The sequence below is a fragment of the Pelodiscus sinensis genome, chromosome 5, assembly GCF_052426305.1.
Source record: "Pelodiscus sinensis isolate ZL-2025 chromosome 5, ASM5242630v1, whole genome shotgun sequence".
Taxonomy (NCBI): domain Eukaryota; kingdom Metazoa; phylum Chordata; order Testudines; family Trionychidae; genus Pelodiscus; species Pelodiscus sinensis.
Genome location: NC_143056.1, coordinates 71,709,161 through 71,726,697, shown reverse-complemented (window position 1 = coordinate 71,726,697; position 17,537 = coordinate 71,709,161). Strand labels below are relative to the sequence as shown.

Below are 17,537 nucleotides of genomic sequence, written 5' to 3'. Positions count from 1 at the left end.
ACTGCCTTCTGTGTAGACATGGACTAAGTTATTTCTAAATAAAATTGCTGCGTAGACGTACACTTAGTGAACAGACTCATTATTGGCTTTAGCCAATGTAGCAAGTCAGTTAAAGTCCCGTTACACATACCTCTCCTGTCACACACCACTTGTCACACAACGTGAATAAACCCTCAATGGTAACACGGTACATGTAACTTATCTATGGAGGCCTAATTTAGGACCCTGCAACATGCTTTTTTTGAGTAAGGTTCTAGACTGCTGGCAGAATGGTCATAATTGCTTAATTAAGGTAATGCAACTTATAGTTTGGCTGATGTACAGCCCGACTAACTGGACAACTGGACTTAGCCGTACAATAGAGCACATGAAAATGGCAGTCACTTGTAGCTTCTGGGGAAAGGAGCATGGATTTTCTCCTATCCTTCTGCACCAGGTTTCTTATGTAACAGAAGTAAAGACATTGGAGAAAGAACATCACAAGGTACAACATCTTTCTCTTTAGATAGTCCAAAGCAAAGGCTATGGTGATCAATTCCCTGGCAGCCATATTCTATACCACTTCTCACATCCGAACTCAATCCAACAGCACACTAGGCTGGTTGCTCACCTGAGCCATCAAAGCCACCATTTCCAGAGCCAGCTCCTTATTAACAGGGAACCTCCCATTGGCTATTTCACAGCTAATCTGGAAAGCCAGCAGCAACCGCTCTCTGTCTGTCTCACCTTTTGCCTGGTTTCGAAAATACAATCTGAAAAGGAGAGAAATGCAGAGGAGAAAAGATGTTAGGAACACGCTGCATACACAGAGTTAAAATAATCATTCTTTTCAAAATGAGTTACGTGCATTGAAAAGGAGTTGGACTGAAACCCCAAAGATTGAAGCCCTCTAATTCATGAACAGGGAGAACGTAATATAAAACAGAACATGCCTCCTCCACACTTTGAGTGGAATAGCTTTTGAAGTGATTCCAGGTTGTGAGACAAACATTTACTGAAAGATGTCTCATCAACTTAACAATATTTTATAAAACTGGGGGAATAGATTCCTTTCTATCAAGTACAGACATAGATGGTATTTATTAGAGTCTGTAACTCCTCCAGTTATCAGAGAATCCATATTTAGCTCTGCTCTAAGCAGTGAAGGGAATATTGCATGAACTTATAGGGTGCGTCTACACATAGGATTGCCAGGTGTCTAGTTTTGAACCAGACAGTCCAATATTTGAGCTTGTTGTTCAGGAAACAAATTGGGAAAATATAAATGAGAAAATATAAATGTCTGGTATTTTCTAAATAAGATGTAATGTAGCTTGTAATGCAATGTCAAGTGTGTCCGGTATTTTTGTTGAAACCATCTGGCAACCCTAACTACATGGCACGCTAAACTCAAAATAAGATACGCAATTTGTGCTATGCAAATTACATATCTTATTTTGATTCTGTTTCAAAATAGAATATTTTGAAATTTGGCGCTTCTACACAGTGCCAAATTTGAAAATAATGCAGTATTTCAAGACATCCCTTGAATGCTGAAATAGCAAACCTATTAGTTTGAAAAATATTTTGAAATAACAGGCGACTTGTTAAGACACGGAGGGTTGCTATTTTGGTGTACTTTTGGTATCCCAAAATAGCTGTGCAGCGTAGACATATACATTGTTCCATTCCCTAAGTTGGGTATGGGTGATAATACAGAAAACTTTGATATTTAATTCTTTAGTTTCTGAGGAGGGCTTCATTTTTCCACCAGCATGGAACTCTTCAAAAGGATGTCATGACCCCACTCTCACCTACAGACAGTTCTCCATTGGCTCCCTATTCATTTCAGAGAACACTTCAGAAATGCCCTTCTTATGTATGAAGCCCACAAACTCAGCGCAGTGTATGAAACGAAGCCCATGATCTCAGTGCAGCTCTCCCTATGGATTTGCCTCCCACTTCCCGACTGTTCCATCTCATCTAGCATATCTCTGTTGTTATAGAAGAGCCTTCTTCTGCACAGCTTCTGCCATTTAGGTCAGTCTTTCTGTATCTTTTTTGCCCCAATGACTTAATTTCATTGCAAGTCTCAACAGCACACATTTTCCTCCTGGCAATGTAGACCTATCCTTTTGCCAATTCTCTCTTCCTTTTATATGGTGTATACTATTTAATGCTGTTTCAGGATTCAGTCTGTATGGATGGAGCTATACAAAACTTTAGTTGTATGGTAGCTAGTTCTTATTTGGTTCCAAGTCTATGATACCTTTCACAATATATTGATTTTTATCTTTGGCCTATATACCCTTTTCCACACACATGGCATTTCATCAAAAATAATTCCATATGCGGACACTTATTCTGGAATAAAATGGATTAAAAGATTAAGATCAGCAGGAACAATTATTGTGCTTTATTTATATTATAGAAGATACGAGCCCCAGTAATGAATGAGAACTCTATTATGCTAGGTGCTGTGCAAACACAGAACATACTGTCTCTTCCCCAAAAAACAAACAATTTAAGTATCAGGCTTTGTCTACACGATGCATCTTACAGCAGCACAAGCTACACCTCTGCATCTGTGCTGCTTTAAGGTCTGAGTAGATGCTGTATGCTGGAGTGGGCAATAATTTTTGACTGGGGGCGACTTCGGAAATGTCTGAAGTGGCTCCGGGCTGCCCCGAAAGGGGCGGGACTAGGACACGTCCATGCTTCCCCACCCACAGACCCTTATTGATCTGGGGTTGGGGAGCGCGCAATGTCTTTGCCCTACCCCCAGAAAGAACCGCCAGCTGTGCTGCCCCCAGATCAATCAGGGCCTGGGAAGGGGGAGCATGTGATGTCTCTAACTCCCTGCTCCCACCCTGCAAGGGAGTGCCGTGCTTAGAGTCAACCACCAGTGGCACTCTTTGCAGCAGCGGTTGGTTGACTAAGTGCTGAGCCCCTCTCAGGCCGCCAAGCCCTGATTGTCCTGAGGGTGGGGGGAGCATGAAGTCTCCTCCCACCCTGCCTCCCTCCTGCAAGAAGTGCACAGTGCTTAGAATAGCCATGCCGCTCGCAGGATAACTTCATGCGCTGCCCCCCTTCCCCAAGCCCTGATTGACCTGGGGACGGGGGGCAGTGTGCGAAGTCTTCTCCCATTGTACCAGGAGCACACGGCACTTCTAAGAGCCACGCACTCCCTGTAGGATGGGGGCAGGGTGGGAGGAGACTTTGTGCGCTTTCCCCCGCCCCCAGGTCCTGATTGGCCTGGAGGTGGGGAGAGCAGCAGGGCTTCCGCGAGCCAGATCGACTCACTTGGTGAGTCGCATCCAGCCCGCAGAGGCCCTTTTGCCCATCCCTGCTCTATGCTGATTAGAGAGAGGTCTCCATCCAGAATTATTATTAAACCATCCCTAATGAGTAACGGTCACTATGTCTGCAGTAGAGCATCTCTTGCCAATAAAGAACTGTCCACATCCACATTTTGGAAGTGAAATGTTGTCAGGAATGTATTTTTCACACCCTGATCCATAAAATGTTTGCCAACGAAAGTGTAAGTGTAGACAAAGCTTAAGACAAATGATGGGGACAAACTGACCGGGAAATACAAGGAAATAATGAAACTACATTGTTCAGGATATGAGTTCCCTGAGTACTGTCAATTTGTTTGTAGACCTCCAAATTCAAAGATGGATTTGAATGTGGATAATGAGTTAGTTTTGCATATCTATGGGGAGCTCCTCTCAGATATTAGGGGCAACACAAGGATGCTTTTTTTTAAACTTTATGGTGATGAAGGATGGCATCATGAGCCAACTAGACCTGAGAACTGACTTTTCAGGACTGAGTGAGAAATGATAGAGTGGGAATATGTTGGGAAGAATCTTGAAAGTAAAGACATAACTTTAACACCCAACCTTATTCTGGGTTAGTTTTCATGTGTAGACAAGCCCTAAGACAGTTCTGCCAGTTCTAACAATACTGTTAAAAGTTATAGGCCCTGTAGGCAGATCTCTGCACTTGATAAATATTTAATAATGCCTCCCTCAACTATCCAGACATCAAGAGTTCCTTGTAGCTTGAAAACTTGTCTCTGTCAACACAAGTTGGTCCAATATAAGATATTATCACACCCAAGTTGTGTCTCCCTCAAATTATGCACAGTACCTGCTTTTATAAGTTAGCTTCACTATTCTTGTGCTACCTTCATATTTTCCAGGATGCAGTTCTTTAAAGGCTTGTTCCCATTTTGAAATAACATCACAGATCTGTAAAGATAGCAGAGACACTCAAGCTGACTGAAAGCTTGAATGAAAAGTAAGCAAACTATAAACAGTGGGATTTGGATATGGAAAGGAGAAAGTGGATCAAGAATGCAGTCAGCCAAGAAATGACATACAATCCCACCATACTTTTTTACTGCTAGACAACACATAATAACTAGAGATTGGTCCAACTGGAAACTCAAGATCCAAGCCTAGGGGGAAGTATGGATGTGAATTCCAGTCCAGTGCAAACTCCATGAATGGCTTCTATCTATATAATAATCCTGGATATGAATACCATCAGAACAACAGATGCAGAACCTGCTGACATACCTATGCTACTACAAAGATCAACACTCCCCACAACACAACCTTCAGGATCCATAGGTCCTACACATGCCAATCACAACATGTGCACCTTACCCAGTGCACTAAATGCCTCTAAAAACAACTATGTGGGTGAAACTAGACAATCACTACACTTTTGAATAAACTTACATGGGAAACCGATAAAAGACAAAAATACCATATCACCTGTGGGTAAACATTTTTCACAAAGAGATCACTCTATATCTGATCTCCCAGTCCTCATTCTTAGAGGAAATCAGCACAACACCTTAAAAAAATAATCCCAGGAGTTTAAATTCATAATTTTGCTAAACAGTAAGAATCACGGATTAGTTAGAGACATTGGATTTATGGTTTAATCACAATTTACAACCCACTAACTTCTCTCCCCACAAGCTGCCTCCCCTCCCTTTCTTTTCCCCCCTACGACTGAAGAGGTGTTTATGAGCCACTTCTCCTTGAACTGGACTTTGAAATGTGTGTTAACTACTTGTGCTAAGCAATCTGTTCCACCTTGTATTTAGCAATGCTGTCCTGACCATGGCTCTGGCCACATTTCCCAGACATGAAGAAGGGGCCTGTGTAGCTTGAAAGCTTGTCCCTGTCACCAACAGAAGTTGGTCCCTCACCCACCTTGTCTCTCAAATATTAAACAATTCAGCTCCAATTACCTTCTCCAAAATACTCCACTCCTTTTGCAGACAGTCCAGTAAAGATCTATTTCCTCCTTAACATACCAATAAAGGTCAATGAAAAAAGAGGCTTCTTAGGATAACTTATCAAATAACTCAACTTCTTGGATGATACCCAAACCAGATATAAAGTCTTGCACTGAACCTTCTCACGTTCTCTTAAATGCTTCTGCTCTCCCTACACTGGCTATACTGTTGTCAGTGGAAAGTTAGGATACAGTAACATAATAGGCAATAGCTGGTACTTTTGTCAAGAGACGGGGTGTGAGTGTGTATGAATCCAGTCACTTTAATACCATCTAACACTCTAGTCAAGACAAGGCAAGTCCCACTTCTGTGAAAGTCTGGGTTCCTTAATGGCTTTAACTCTTGCCTTGTCTTGACTAGGTGTGTAGGGAGAGAATTACCTTCACAGTGCCCTGCAGGCAGTGCTCCAGATCCTTGCCAGAAGGATCATCTGTGAAGAGGGAAAACCCAGTGTGAGATAGTTTCCTCATTCCCGTCTCCTGGTTCAGCCGCTGGAGGAACTCATCCACTGTTGAGGAGCCATCAAAACCCACAACCTGAAACAGAACCGGAGATCAAAATAATTAAATAAGCTTATCTTGGGGGACAGAACTAGTCACAAGTGGCTAAAAAATGTAGAGAGACACCCCAGTGCAGGCTTCAATTACCTGAGAGGTACCTGGCACTATGGATCCTGCTAAGCTGTGTGGCAGCACAGTCGACCAGCTGGTTAATAAGTCCCATACCTGGTCTCAGGACTGCCATGCACGGGACTGTCCACCTGGGGGAATCGCACTTCTTTCCCAGTTGTAGCTATTCCCTGCTGGGGCCAGAGGAGTGTCTCTCTCCCAGACAGTAGGTAGGGGACATAAGGGGGGGAGGGAGAGAGAGAGTGTGTGGGTGTGTGGAGAGGAGTGGGTGGGTATGGGGAGGCGGGGTCAGAGGGTAGGGAAGTTTGGGATGTCCAGGTGGGCTGTGGCAGTTGGGAGAGGAGAGGCTACTCTGATCATAGCAGCTGGGTTTGGCTGCAGCTGCCTGGGGCTATGTCTAGACTTGCAGGCTTCTTTCAGAAGGTTTTTTCGGAAGAGATCTTCTGAAAAAACTTCTTTCAAAAGAGAGCGTCCACACTGCAAAAGTTCATCGAAAAAGCGACAGATAGAGTCCACACTGAATGGATGCTCTCTCGCATGTAAGCTGTGATTGCTATGGACGGGATGGCCAGCAGGGCACCTGTGCTTTTTCCTCTTTCCTCTTCTTTCGAAATAACTCCCTCTTCCCCGTCCACACAGGCCTTTTTCCGAAAGAGCTCTTTCAGAAAAAGGCTTCTTCCTCGTAGAAAGAGTTTTACTAACACCAGGAAAACCCCCTCTATTCTTTTGATTTACTTTCAAAAGATCGTGATTGCAGTGTTGATGTTACTCGGGTTTTGTCAGAAAAATGGCTGTTTTTCCTACAAAACTCTATAGTGTAGACATACCCTGGGAGAAACACAGCATGCCCCCCAACCCCTAGGCTGGGCGGGGGCGGGGAAAGCAGACTGTATGGGGGCGGGTGGGGGAAATACGGGGTGGGTGACCATCTCAGAGAAGCGAGGATGGGAAGTTTGTTTGTGGCATCCTCCTGACTCCCAGCTGGGCTTTAGCTGCCACTGCCTGCAACTCTGAGAGGCAGGACTTTTTCCCAACCCCCAGCTGGGGGCCGGATGGGGGGAAAAGAAAGTGGGAGGGTGCCAGTGTCTGTGCAGTGAGGATGGTGCCCATGTCTTACCTGGTAGGTTCCATTCATGAAGTGCACTGGAATGCTGAAGGGGAGTGAATGGTGGAAGGGATTCCGCAGCAAAATGGATACGATCTCCATTCTTGAAGGCTTGGCTTCCCGCTCTCCAGTGTGCAACGTGCGCTCCACAGACCTCTGACAGTAGATAGCATACTTGCCTATTTCACTCCTAATCCGACAGTGAGAGAGTGACCACACAAACACGTGCTTTAGGTACACTTACTGTGCCTGTTATCAATTCCTCTCTTCAGTGACTCTCCCTGGCATGTTACTCAAGTGAAAATGTGTAGATTTGTAAGTGTCCTAATTCACCTCTATAGTGTTGGGGTATGTCTACACTACCACCCTAGTTTGAACTAGGGTGGTTAATGTAGTCATTCAAAGTTGCAAATGAAGCCCGGGATTTAAATATCCCGGGCTTCATTTGCATCTTGCCGGGCGCCGCCATTTTTAAATCCCCGTTAGTGCGGACTCCGTGCCTGCGGATACACACGGCACAGAGTAGGGAGTTCGAATTAGGCTTTCTAATTCGAACTACTGTTACTCCTCGTGGAGGAGTACGAGGTGTACCGGTAGTTCAAATTAGAAAGCCTAATTCGAACTCCCTACTCTGTGCTGTGTGTAGCCGCGGGCACGGAGTCCGCACTAACGGGGATTTAAAAATGGCGGCGCCCGGCAAGATGCAAATGAAGCCCGGGATATTTAAATCCCGGGCTTCATTTGCAACTTCGAATGACTACATTAACCACCCTAGTTCGAACTAGGGTGGTAGTGTAGACTTACCCTTGGATATTAGATTTTATGCAGATAAATACACACAGATTAGGACTGAGATCCAAACCTCTTCGGCCTGCAAAACAAGGATGGTTGCTAGGTTCTCTCGGAAGATTTACAGAATTTTCTCCTTTCAACTGAGCCAGCAATAATACCATGTGAATGCCAGTTTTGGTATTTCCAATTCTGGTTGGAATCAGCAAGTGCAGAGGCAGCAGCAACGATAATGAAAAATATGGGCTAGAAAGATTATAGACAGACAGACTCTTTCAAATCCCAGGAGAGTTTTGATATGAATTTTTGATGAATGTCTGTCCAAGACTGGGTTTGAAATTCCAAGCTGTTTACTCACATTCAGTTTTCATAAAGCAATAAACTGCAACAGGGTGTGCATTATCTAGTCACTGATACATGCCCCAAAAGAAGATTCAAGATTGAAGTCCAAACTTCTTAAGCTACCCAAGAAATCCATCAACAGACAAAGTACACCCTAGAATGGCTTATGGCTGTTAAAAAAGTTTTCATTGGTTGCTTTCTTTTTGGTGTGTTTATAGGGTGGAGTGCAGGAGAAATGTGAGTGTTATGCAACATAACCTGCAACTATGAAACACAATTGCTGATAAAAGGATAGAGCAGGGGTCTCATACTCCCAGCCTACGGGCCATCCCCAGTCAGAGCACTTGTGCAATCTGGGGGAAAGGAGGGCTCTGTTCCCATTCCCCAAGCCCCACCTCTTCCTGTCACTGCTTCACCCTTTCCAGCCCCACCCCGCTCTGTGCTCTCTCTTCCATGGCACCTCGTCAGCTGAGGCCGTGGCTTTGGGGATCACCGGGGGGCAGAGGTGGAGGGAGGGGTTGTTGCAGGGTGGCAGCAATGGTCAACCACCCCCCCACCCACTCCCTGCGGTGCCAGCAGCCATGGGAAGTGGAGTGAGTGCACCTGCTAGGTATGCTCCACTTTCCCACAGCTCCTGCCCTTGCTGGGAGTGCGGGGGTGGAGTGGGGAGGTGGGGGCAACCACTGCTGCCGCCATGCACCAGGTCCCCCCGGTGATCCCCAAAGCCATGGCCTCAGGGGATGGGATGCCATGGGATGGGGAGGGGGAGAGAAAGGGGCAGTGGCAGGAAGGGGTGGGGATTATGGAATGGGAACAGACAGCTCTCCCCACCCCTGTAAATTGTGCATCTGCTTTGGCTGGGAGTGGCTCTTTGGCTGAAAATTTGAGACCCCCGGGGTAAAGAGAATCTGGTGGGAGGTTCTGTTTGGTTTTAAATAATTTTTCTCATCGCTTTGGAATTCAGTTTGGGTTTATTAACCCAGGGACCCTTAACTTTTTTATTTTTTTATTTGCCCCACCAGCCCTCTTTCCCTTTCCTCTCAGAAGCCCTGTTGACCTTTCAGAAGCATTATACCCACCATCTTCTGGACTAGAAAACACTTCCATGGAAAAGTGGGTCAAAAGTGTCTGAAAGATGGTTTCTGAACAAGAACAGCTGGGGACCTTGGGGAAGGCTTCTTATGCCATCTCCTTCCCCAACTCAACTTTGCACGGGTTAGTCAGAAACTAGCCTTAATACAATTCTGTAGAAGGGATTTGGATGCAACAAAGCCATTGAAAGATGAAGGTGGGATGTTATTTACCTGGGGTCTGCATGCCGCTGTAGGTGTTGTTTAATATACCAGAGGAAGTGGTGTTGAGGCAGAAAGAGAGGAGCACACAAAGCCAGGAGCTGCCAGCACTGTAAAGAGAAATGGTCCACCAGCAAATAAGGTGCAGTCATACTTGCTCTGCTTTTGCCCGGGCCAAGATTTTGAAGAGTGACTAGTGATTTTGGCCTGTGTCTGATGAATGTGGGGGGTTAATATTCTTTTCTAAACATTCCAGCCAGTTAACTAAAGTCTTTTCACAGTAGTTAACTCTTGAGACCTAACCTTAATTATCTTGCCTGTAAAGGTTAAAACCAGGGATGGGAAACTTATAGCCCAGGGGCCAAATCCGGCCCACGGCTTGCCTGGATCTGGCCCCTGAGGATCAGGGCTTCCCTCCCCCAGTATTGCAGAGCCAGTGCTAGTGCTCCAGAACCTCGCCCCCTCCCCATTCCATCCCTAGGGGCTGGAAGGTGCTGGCTCCCTGCTGCAGATGGCAGGGACCCCAGAGCCTTGTTGGCTAGTGTCAGGCAAGCCGGGGCTGGATCTGACCCACAGGCTCCACTCGGTTGGGGGAGGAAGCTCCTGCACCGCCCTCCACTCTTGCACTCTACCTCCCACCCAGACCTTCCACGCCGCTCCTGCATGTCCTCCCACCCAGACCCCGCACCTGCACTCTGCTCCTGCATCCTACCACCTTCCCAGACCCACCAATTCCCAACCCATGCCTGCCTCCTCCCTCCTGTCCAGACCTGACACCCCAAGCCTGATTCCTGGCAGCCTCCTCCCACACACTGAACCCCTCATTTTTGTCCCCACCCCACAGCCTGGAGGGCCAGAATATCTACTAGCTTGGCCCTCTCTAGGCTCTGTTGTGCGAGGGTAATGTGGGGAGTGTCCTTCTGCTTCTCAGTCGGGCCAGTCAGTGAGGTGTTTTTTTTCTTTTTTGCTTCTCACTTGTGTGTGGCCTCCAGCTGATTCTTCTCTGGGTCAGCAGCCCCCAACACAAAAAAGGTTCCCCACCCCGGTTAAAACCATAAATAATGGGTCCTAGAGAGGAATGCTAGGGAAGCAGGAAGTAAGTTCGCAAGAGGCCTGGAGAGCCAATGGCAACAGAGTGTGGACTTCTGAATTGGAAGCACTCACCTTCCTGTTCCTGTTGTGTAACCAGAGCAGAGCCTGGAAGGACATGAATTAAGCCAGGTGCCAGGCAGAGGGGTGCTCCAGCCTGGCCAGTGCAGCCCCCGCCCATGGTGACCCTGGCCTGGCCAGAGCAGCCTGCCGTGGCACAGATGGGGGTGGGGTGGGCAAGGAAGTGGCTGAGAGGGGCTCACCTGAATGACTGAGTGGTTTCGTGGCTGCCGGCAGCTAGTTTGTTTAACTAGTTGGCAGTAGATTTCATTCTGTAGCTCAGCATGAGTCAGACAGACTTGTAATGCTGTCTGGGCAAGTGACACATGGTAATCAATAGATGGAGCCTCCACAGGGACATTGATGAACAGCTGACAGGACTGCAAGAAAGGGAAATAATAGTGTAACCCACACACCTACTGGGTATGGTTCACTGTCTCATCTAATGGCACTTAGAACGAGCCTGCTCTACAGCCTTAGTTGAGAGCCCACTGGCTTTTAGCTCAAGCTGTAGACTAGAGGTTCATGCAAGCTCCAGATGCCCCAGGTTTGGTTCCCCCTGTAGGCATTACAATAATAGTTCACTTTTTCCCCACAGCACCTTCTAGCTCCAGATGTGGAGAGCATGGCTCAGACAGAAGTGAATCTCCAAGGTGTGTCAGCACCTAGAAGGAGAAAACCCAGATCTCCTGACTTCCAAGCCTATGCCTTACCTCTGCAGGACCATGCTTCTCCTTTCCTACAAACTTTTTCACTTTGCCCTATATGTATGGTGACCATATTTTCTGAACTAAAATTAGGGATACATTAGCCACACCCCCTGAACCCTGTTAACCACATCCCTGACCCCCATTAGTCACACCCCCTGACCCGTTAACCACACCTCTGACCCCCATTAGCCACGCTTATGGAGGTAAAACTCTCGGGGTCAAGATGGGGACATGACCAGAACTAAAAGGTGTCATGTAACCCCCTCTAAGAACTTTTCCTACCATCCTCCTACCAATAGGGATGAGTTTGGCCCCCACCAAACCCCCCTCATGCAACTATCCTACAATTGCATTAACCCAATTTGTGTCACATTAACTCCCGGGGGGGAGGGGCAGTGGAGAGGCTGGGGGAAGTGTTCCCTCTTAAGAGTTTCCTCCCATGAGCAGAATGAATTTTGTGTTGTGCACCAGTACTGAGTTCATGTGGCTTGTTTGGATGTGCCACTGTAGCACCCAAGTTATTAATAAATATCTTATAAACCTCTACCTTTTCCCTCTGCTGCCATGTCTCCTCTCCTTGCTCCATCATCTCCCCTGGTGCCTGCTTCCCCCTAACCCCTCACCTTCCTCAGCTTTCCTGACTCCTGCCCTTCTCACTCCCCTCAGCCCTCCTGAGACCTGCATCCCGGCAGCAGCTCTTCTCTCCCCCCTGTGCCGACTCCTCCAGTAGCCCCACTCTGATCATGTGAGCTACCCCTCCTCATCCCCTCTCCTAACACTTCCCTGCCTCTCTCTTCTGGTTCTGGTCTCTCTTCTGCAGGTGTGTGACGGGGCACGGCTGCCCCGCACTTAACAGCCGCCCGCCATGGTCCTGTACAGGGCGCGGGGCGGCAGGGAAGGAGCCGGCGCTGCGCGACCCCGGGCAACCCGGAGCGTAGATCGGTGCCCGCACTCCTCCTACCTCCCGGCGCAGGCCAAGGGCAGGGTCCCGAGCAGCTGCAAAAGGCTTGCGCGGTGTGCGCCGAGGCAATACGGAGGGGAGAGGGAGGAGCCAGAGGAGGGCAACGGGGTGTGACGTAACACCCCAGCGCCAAGGCTTAAAAAGGGCTCCTAGCGTCTCCAGAGGGGAGGGAGAGGTGTGACGCAACATCCAGCGCCAAAGGCTGAGGAAAGGACCCACAGCGTCTCGAGAGAGGAGGAACAGTGCGGGGAACAAGCCGACCGACAGGTCCATGTGGGGACGTGGCAAGCGGCCGGGACGCCGGGGAAAGACCGGATTAGGTAAGGGAGGGAAGGAAGCAGCCCAGGGCAGGGCTCTCAGCTGCCCACAGGCTGGCGCGTTACGGCGGGAAGCCCCGTCAGCTGGACCGGACCCAAGTGGGTCTGCGTCCTTAGGGCCCTGGGCTGGGGTCCATGAGTGAGGGCGGACCCAGACCCCGCTTCCCCCCATTACCTGGGGCTACCGGGAGGCACTGGCGGATGCGACGATAGCGGAAAAGGGGGACTCAAGAGCGAGCAGGACTTGGGGGACTGCAAAGGGACAGCGGTGGGGAGATGGAAATAAAGACGTCAGTTGGTTAAGCCATGCTTAAGATGTTACAAGGTGTCTGCCCTTCTGCTTAGGGTTACCAAGTAGCTTCAGAAAAAATACCAGACACACTTGGGATGGGGGGTGGGGAGAAGGGACTGGCTGGGAGGGGAGTGGGGCTGGCTGGGAGGAGCGAAGGGGTGGAGGACCGGAAGCGGGGCTGGCAGGGGGGAGGTCAGGGGCAGCAGGGCTGGCTGGGGGAGATCGGGAGGAGGAGAACCAGCCGGCAGGAACCAGGGCTTGCTGGGAGGGTGTCAGGGGGAGCAGGGCTGGCTGGGGGGGGGGGGGGGGGGAGAGAATCAGCTGGTGAAGAGCGGGACTGACCCGAGCACATGCAGATCCCAGGGCATTGCCCATCCCACGCACAGTCCCAGCAAAGCACGAGCGAGTCCAGCTACGGCGCCACAACACACCTGAACAGCGCTCAGGAGCACCGACAGGGCTTCTCCTCCTCCGCAAGGCATCACTCCTACTTCAGATGCAACCAGAGGCTCCCAGCGCCGATCACGCCCCACCTCCCAGCCACTCCCCCCACCCCCACCCCGCTTCCGTCGGGCGCTCAGACGGGAAACCAGAAAATACTGGACATAGCACATGTCCGGTATTTCCTGAAATTTTTTTACTGGACAGAGGGCCCAAAAACCGGACTGTCCAGTTGAATACTGGACACCTGACAACCTTACTTCTGCTTCACCCCCAGAATCCCCTGGCACCTGCATCTTCCCTTACCCCTGCACCCTCCTGGTGCCTCCCCCTTCCCTCACTGCCCCTGCCCCCTTTGCCCTCTTTTTCCCTGATGCCCATCCCCTCACCACCCTCGGCCCTGTTCCCCTTATGCCCCTCTGTGCCCTCACACATGACTTGCTCCATCCCCGCCTTCCTCATACCCTCCCCTCCTTTCAACCCTTTTCCCAGCACCTCCCCTCCCTCTGCCACCTCCCCTCCTGTCTCCTGCCCTTTTCTTCATTGTCTCCACTTGCCCCCCTGGCATTTGTCTTTCCTCCACCCTGTCCCTTGGTGACTTTCCCTTTCTTCTTCTGCTCTGCCCCCTCCCCTCAGCACAAGCCCCTTCCTCTCCCACCTCCCTTCTTCCTAGTTTCCTCCCTGCCCCTCCCACACCTTCTGCCTTCCAGTTTGTGGGGCTGGAGTCTGTGGTCGGGCCTCAGAAGTCCCCGCAGCACTGGCCCCAGCTGCTTTCAGATCAGGACCGCTTGTTGGGCTTGGAGCTGGGCTGTGCAGTGCTAATTTTATTGGAGTCCCTGCACCAGCTTTGGCTCCCATTAGCAGGAGCATGAGGGGCGGGGAGGAAGGAAGCCACCAACCCCCCAGACCCGGCTTGCGGCACGCGGCAGAGCGAGTGGGTCCATGCACTGCCGCTCCCCCAGCAGGGTGGGAAGGGGCGGGGGGAGAAAGGGCCATGCAAAGAGCACATTGGCAGAGCCCAAACATACCCTGCTCTGCAGTGCTCCAGCCAGGCTCTGCGCAGTCTCTGCCATCCCAGGAGCGGCTTGCCGGGTTTATTGCCCTCCCACTCCAGCAGCGGCGGCCACCTGAGGATGGAGGAGGCGGCGTGGCTGGGCTGGCAGTCCCGCGGCGAGAGGGAAGGGCCATGGGGGGGAGAGGAATGTGTGGGATGGCGGCACGTGCTGCAAGGGAGCTTTGCGCTCTGGACACTGCGCCACTGGCAGCGGCCCTGCGTGCCTGTGCAAAGCACCAAAGAGCTGCTTACGTGCTGGGTGGAGGCTGGACGTTGGCTGCTGCACCATGCTAGTGCTGGGTGTCTGCAACGGTGTTCCAGATGGGGGGGGGGGAAATGGCGGTGCCGTTTGTAGCCGGATCCCAACGGGCTTTCCCAGACATTTGCCGCTTTTACCGGGACACTGGGACAGAACCCTTAAATCCGGGACTGTCCCAGAAAAAAAGGGGTGTATGGTCACTGTACCTGTATACCGCATACACAGACTACACCTCAAGTAGAGCACTTTTTACAGTACGTGCAGAAAGCGATAATCATGCAGCATTACACAACAAGAAAAGCCAGGAACAGAATCCCTGGCTTCCAGCCCCCTGTTCTATATTCCTTTCCACTACTGTTAGCAATGGGGCCTAGTTATGATGCTAAACATGGAATTCTGTTTAGTCCATTATTATAAAAGGCATCTTTGGTCACACTAGTAAATCTTCCAGTGGGCTTCATAACTTGGCATACTAAGGGTGCTACAAATTTAAGGTAAAATACTCTGAGAGGGTGCCTTTATAAATAATAAAATACAGCAACAGTCAACAGTGATAGCCCCAGATGCTACAGTAAGCTGCAGAGTTTCAGATTATTCCTATCCATAACACAGGATTCTTTTATAAACATCAATTATCCCATTTTGTAGAAGGTAACACAGGTACAGAGCGACTGTGGTTAGTAATCCTGAGTCAATTCCCTGCTCCAACCCCCAAAACAACTTTCTCTGTCATCTCTCTCAAGCATCAATGAATGCAGTTGTTTATAAGAACCTTCTCCACTGCTGCTTGCTCCCCTCAGCAATCCTTTATCCCCTAATCACACCTTTGCTTTCCTTCTATACTTAAAAACACGGCAGCTGCACCACTGTAGTGCTTCGGTGCAGGTGTGACTTATGGTGATGGGAGGGCTTTTTATAATCATCTCCCCAAGAATATAGCTAGGTCAGTAGGTGAATCCGCCCCTTGACGTCACCCTGTCTATTCTGGAGGTTAGGCTGGTTTAACTGCATCACTCAGGGGTGTGGATTTTTCACACCTGAGAGTGACATGATTTTACCAACCTTATTTCCTATTGTAGACCAGAACATAGTGTTGGCATTAATGTTTCCAGGACCCAAAGCAGGGGGAGAAGGGTGAGAGTCAGGCAATGAGTTGCCTACCCCGGTCCCCTGGCTGGAAGGCATGAGGGAGCTGGGCAATAAGCTGTTTCCTCTCGCTCCACTGCTGCAATTGGAGAAGGAGATAGACAAGTCCTGCAATGCAGAAGCTGACCCTGAGATACCTGCTCCCCCTCCAAAAAAGTGAGAAGCCAATTGGTTGTTTGCATAGAATAAAATACACCAGGTAGACAGATTGGCCCCTTGTATTACAAGTGACACATTAGCCCCATCTGTGCCAACAGAGCAGCAGTAAGGTCTTTCACAGAGCTTACCCTTCCCCTAAAATAACTGAACAGAACAGCTGAAATCTTTTATACTGGTTGTTAATTACCTTGAAGAGCTTGAGGGCTTCTGTCTGCAGCGCCTCTGATGGCAGAGTAGTAAGGGAGGTGTGCAGCCCATCCTTACTGTAGCACAGCATGGGGTGTTTCCACAACGGAGATTCTGGGTGACAGATGAAGTAAAAACATGCAGCCTCAGGAACACAGAAGCATAAGTTTGATACAAGGTGAGAGGGAACCTCCCAGCAAAATCTTCCACAGTAGAGCCCCCTTTGATCCCTATAGAAAAAAAAGCCTGGCCCAATTAGTAAGCAATTAGGGCAAGCAGCACCACATTGGGTCACATTAATCCTTGGTGTCACTCTATTGACTCCAATGAATTCATGACCCTAACAGTGGCTAAGAAGCTATGAATGCCGGCAAGCAATGCCAGGTAGCTGCAGAGAGCAGCCCTGCAATTTGTCCTCCTGCCATCTGAGAGCATCACACAGGCTGGACTGTGGTGGGAAGCAGCACCATCTGCTGGTGCAAATGAGAGACTGAGTCTGTGAAACAGACGTGCTATCTGGATCTTTATCAGTGGAAGCTATTATGGCACACTGGTCAAAGCTCAGAGACAGGAGTATGTATACATGGGCGTGCAGGAGAGAGCATGTGCGTATTCAGAGGTGTGATAGCATATGTGTGGTTTGTATACCTGTGAATGGGTACAAGTGGTATGTGTCTACATGAGGAAGAGTGAGTAAACAGGTGTGTAGGAATGTGAGAGACAGTATATGCATGTGTGAATGAATAAATGTCTATGGCTGTGAGGGGTATCCAGGGTTAAGTCTGTGTGTATGCACACACACATGGGGAGCTGACAGAGAGAGCGAGAGAGTATATGTGCACATGGGTAAGTGAAACTCAAAGTACACTGTGCCAGGGAGTCAGATTCAGACTTTTATTTCTTAAATTCTTATTTATTAAGAACAACCCAGATTTGGCTGAGCTTTCTGTAGTTTGCTCTCCAATGTAAGAGGAGCTGCAGATGCTTTGATAAATTAATTGGCGACCTAGGGTCAATGTAGTGCTCGAGTCCTCTACTGAAGTGCTACTGTATACTTAGAGGTGAAAGGCGCTCTATCCCTTTGCTGATCTATTTCACTATCCCTTCTTCTCCTCTGTGGATGGATTCAAACCATTGAAAGACATTTTGGGGTTCTACTTACGTGGGTCTCCCTCTGCATCCAGTAATTTTCCAATTAGCTGTTCGTATGCTGTGCCCACCTTGGCATTGCTGCTGCCTGCTGCTACTGTCAGATGGTACAGCCAAGTATCCTGAGGAAATAGCATGAAAAGAACAGGTGATGCTGGAAACCCAGTGATATTCTCACAGTCATCTATATATATGACCAGTCAACAGAGTCAACACACACAAGTTTCACTCATTCCATTTTTGGCATCCATTTTTGGC

The 17,537-nt window shown here is 49.0% G+C and overlaps 1 protein-coding gene across 8 annotated transcripts in view; it reads right to left on the bottom strand.

The window, feature by feature from the left end:
* Positions 1-17,537, bottom strand: part of PLEKHH1 (pleckstrin homology, MyTH4 and FERM domain containing H1) — a 101,149-nt gene that overhangs the window by 20,089 nt on the left and 63,523 nt on the right. For all 8 annotated transcript variants that reach the window (XM_075927390.2, XM_075927391.2, XM_075927385.2 and 5 more), the window contains 8 exons: positions 17,293-17,401; positions 16,132-16,244; positions 10,809-10,985; positions 9,469-9,566; positions 7,046-7,223; positions 5,680-5,835; positions 4,135-4,235; positions 611-752 (listed from right to left, as the gene is read on the bottom strand). In XM_075927390.2, the coding sequence (XP_075783505.2) occupies positions 611-752; positions 4,135-4,235; positions 5,680-5,835; positions 7,046-7,223; positions 9,469-9,566; positions 10,809-10,985; positions 16,132-16,244; positions 17,293-17,401 (1,074 nt within the window). The remainder of the gene's footprint in view (positions 1-610; positions 753-4,134; positions 4,236-5,679; positions 5,836-7,045; positions 7,224-9,468; positions 9,567-10,808; positions 10,986-16,131; positions 16,245-17,292; positions 17,402-17,537) is intronic.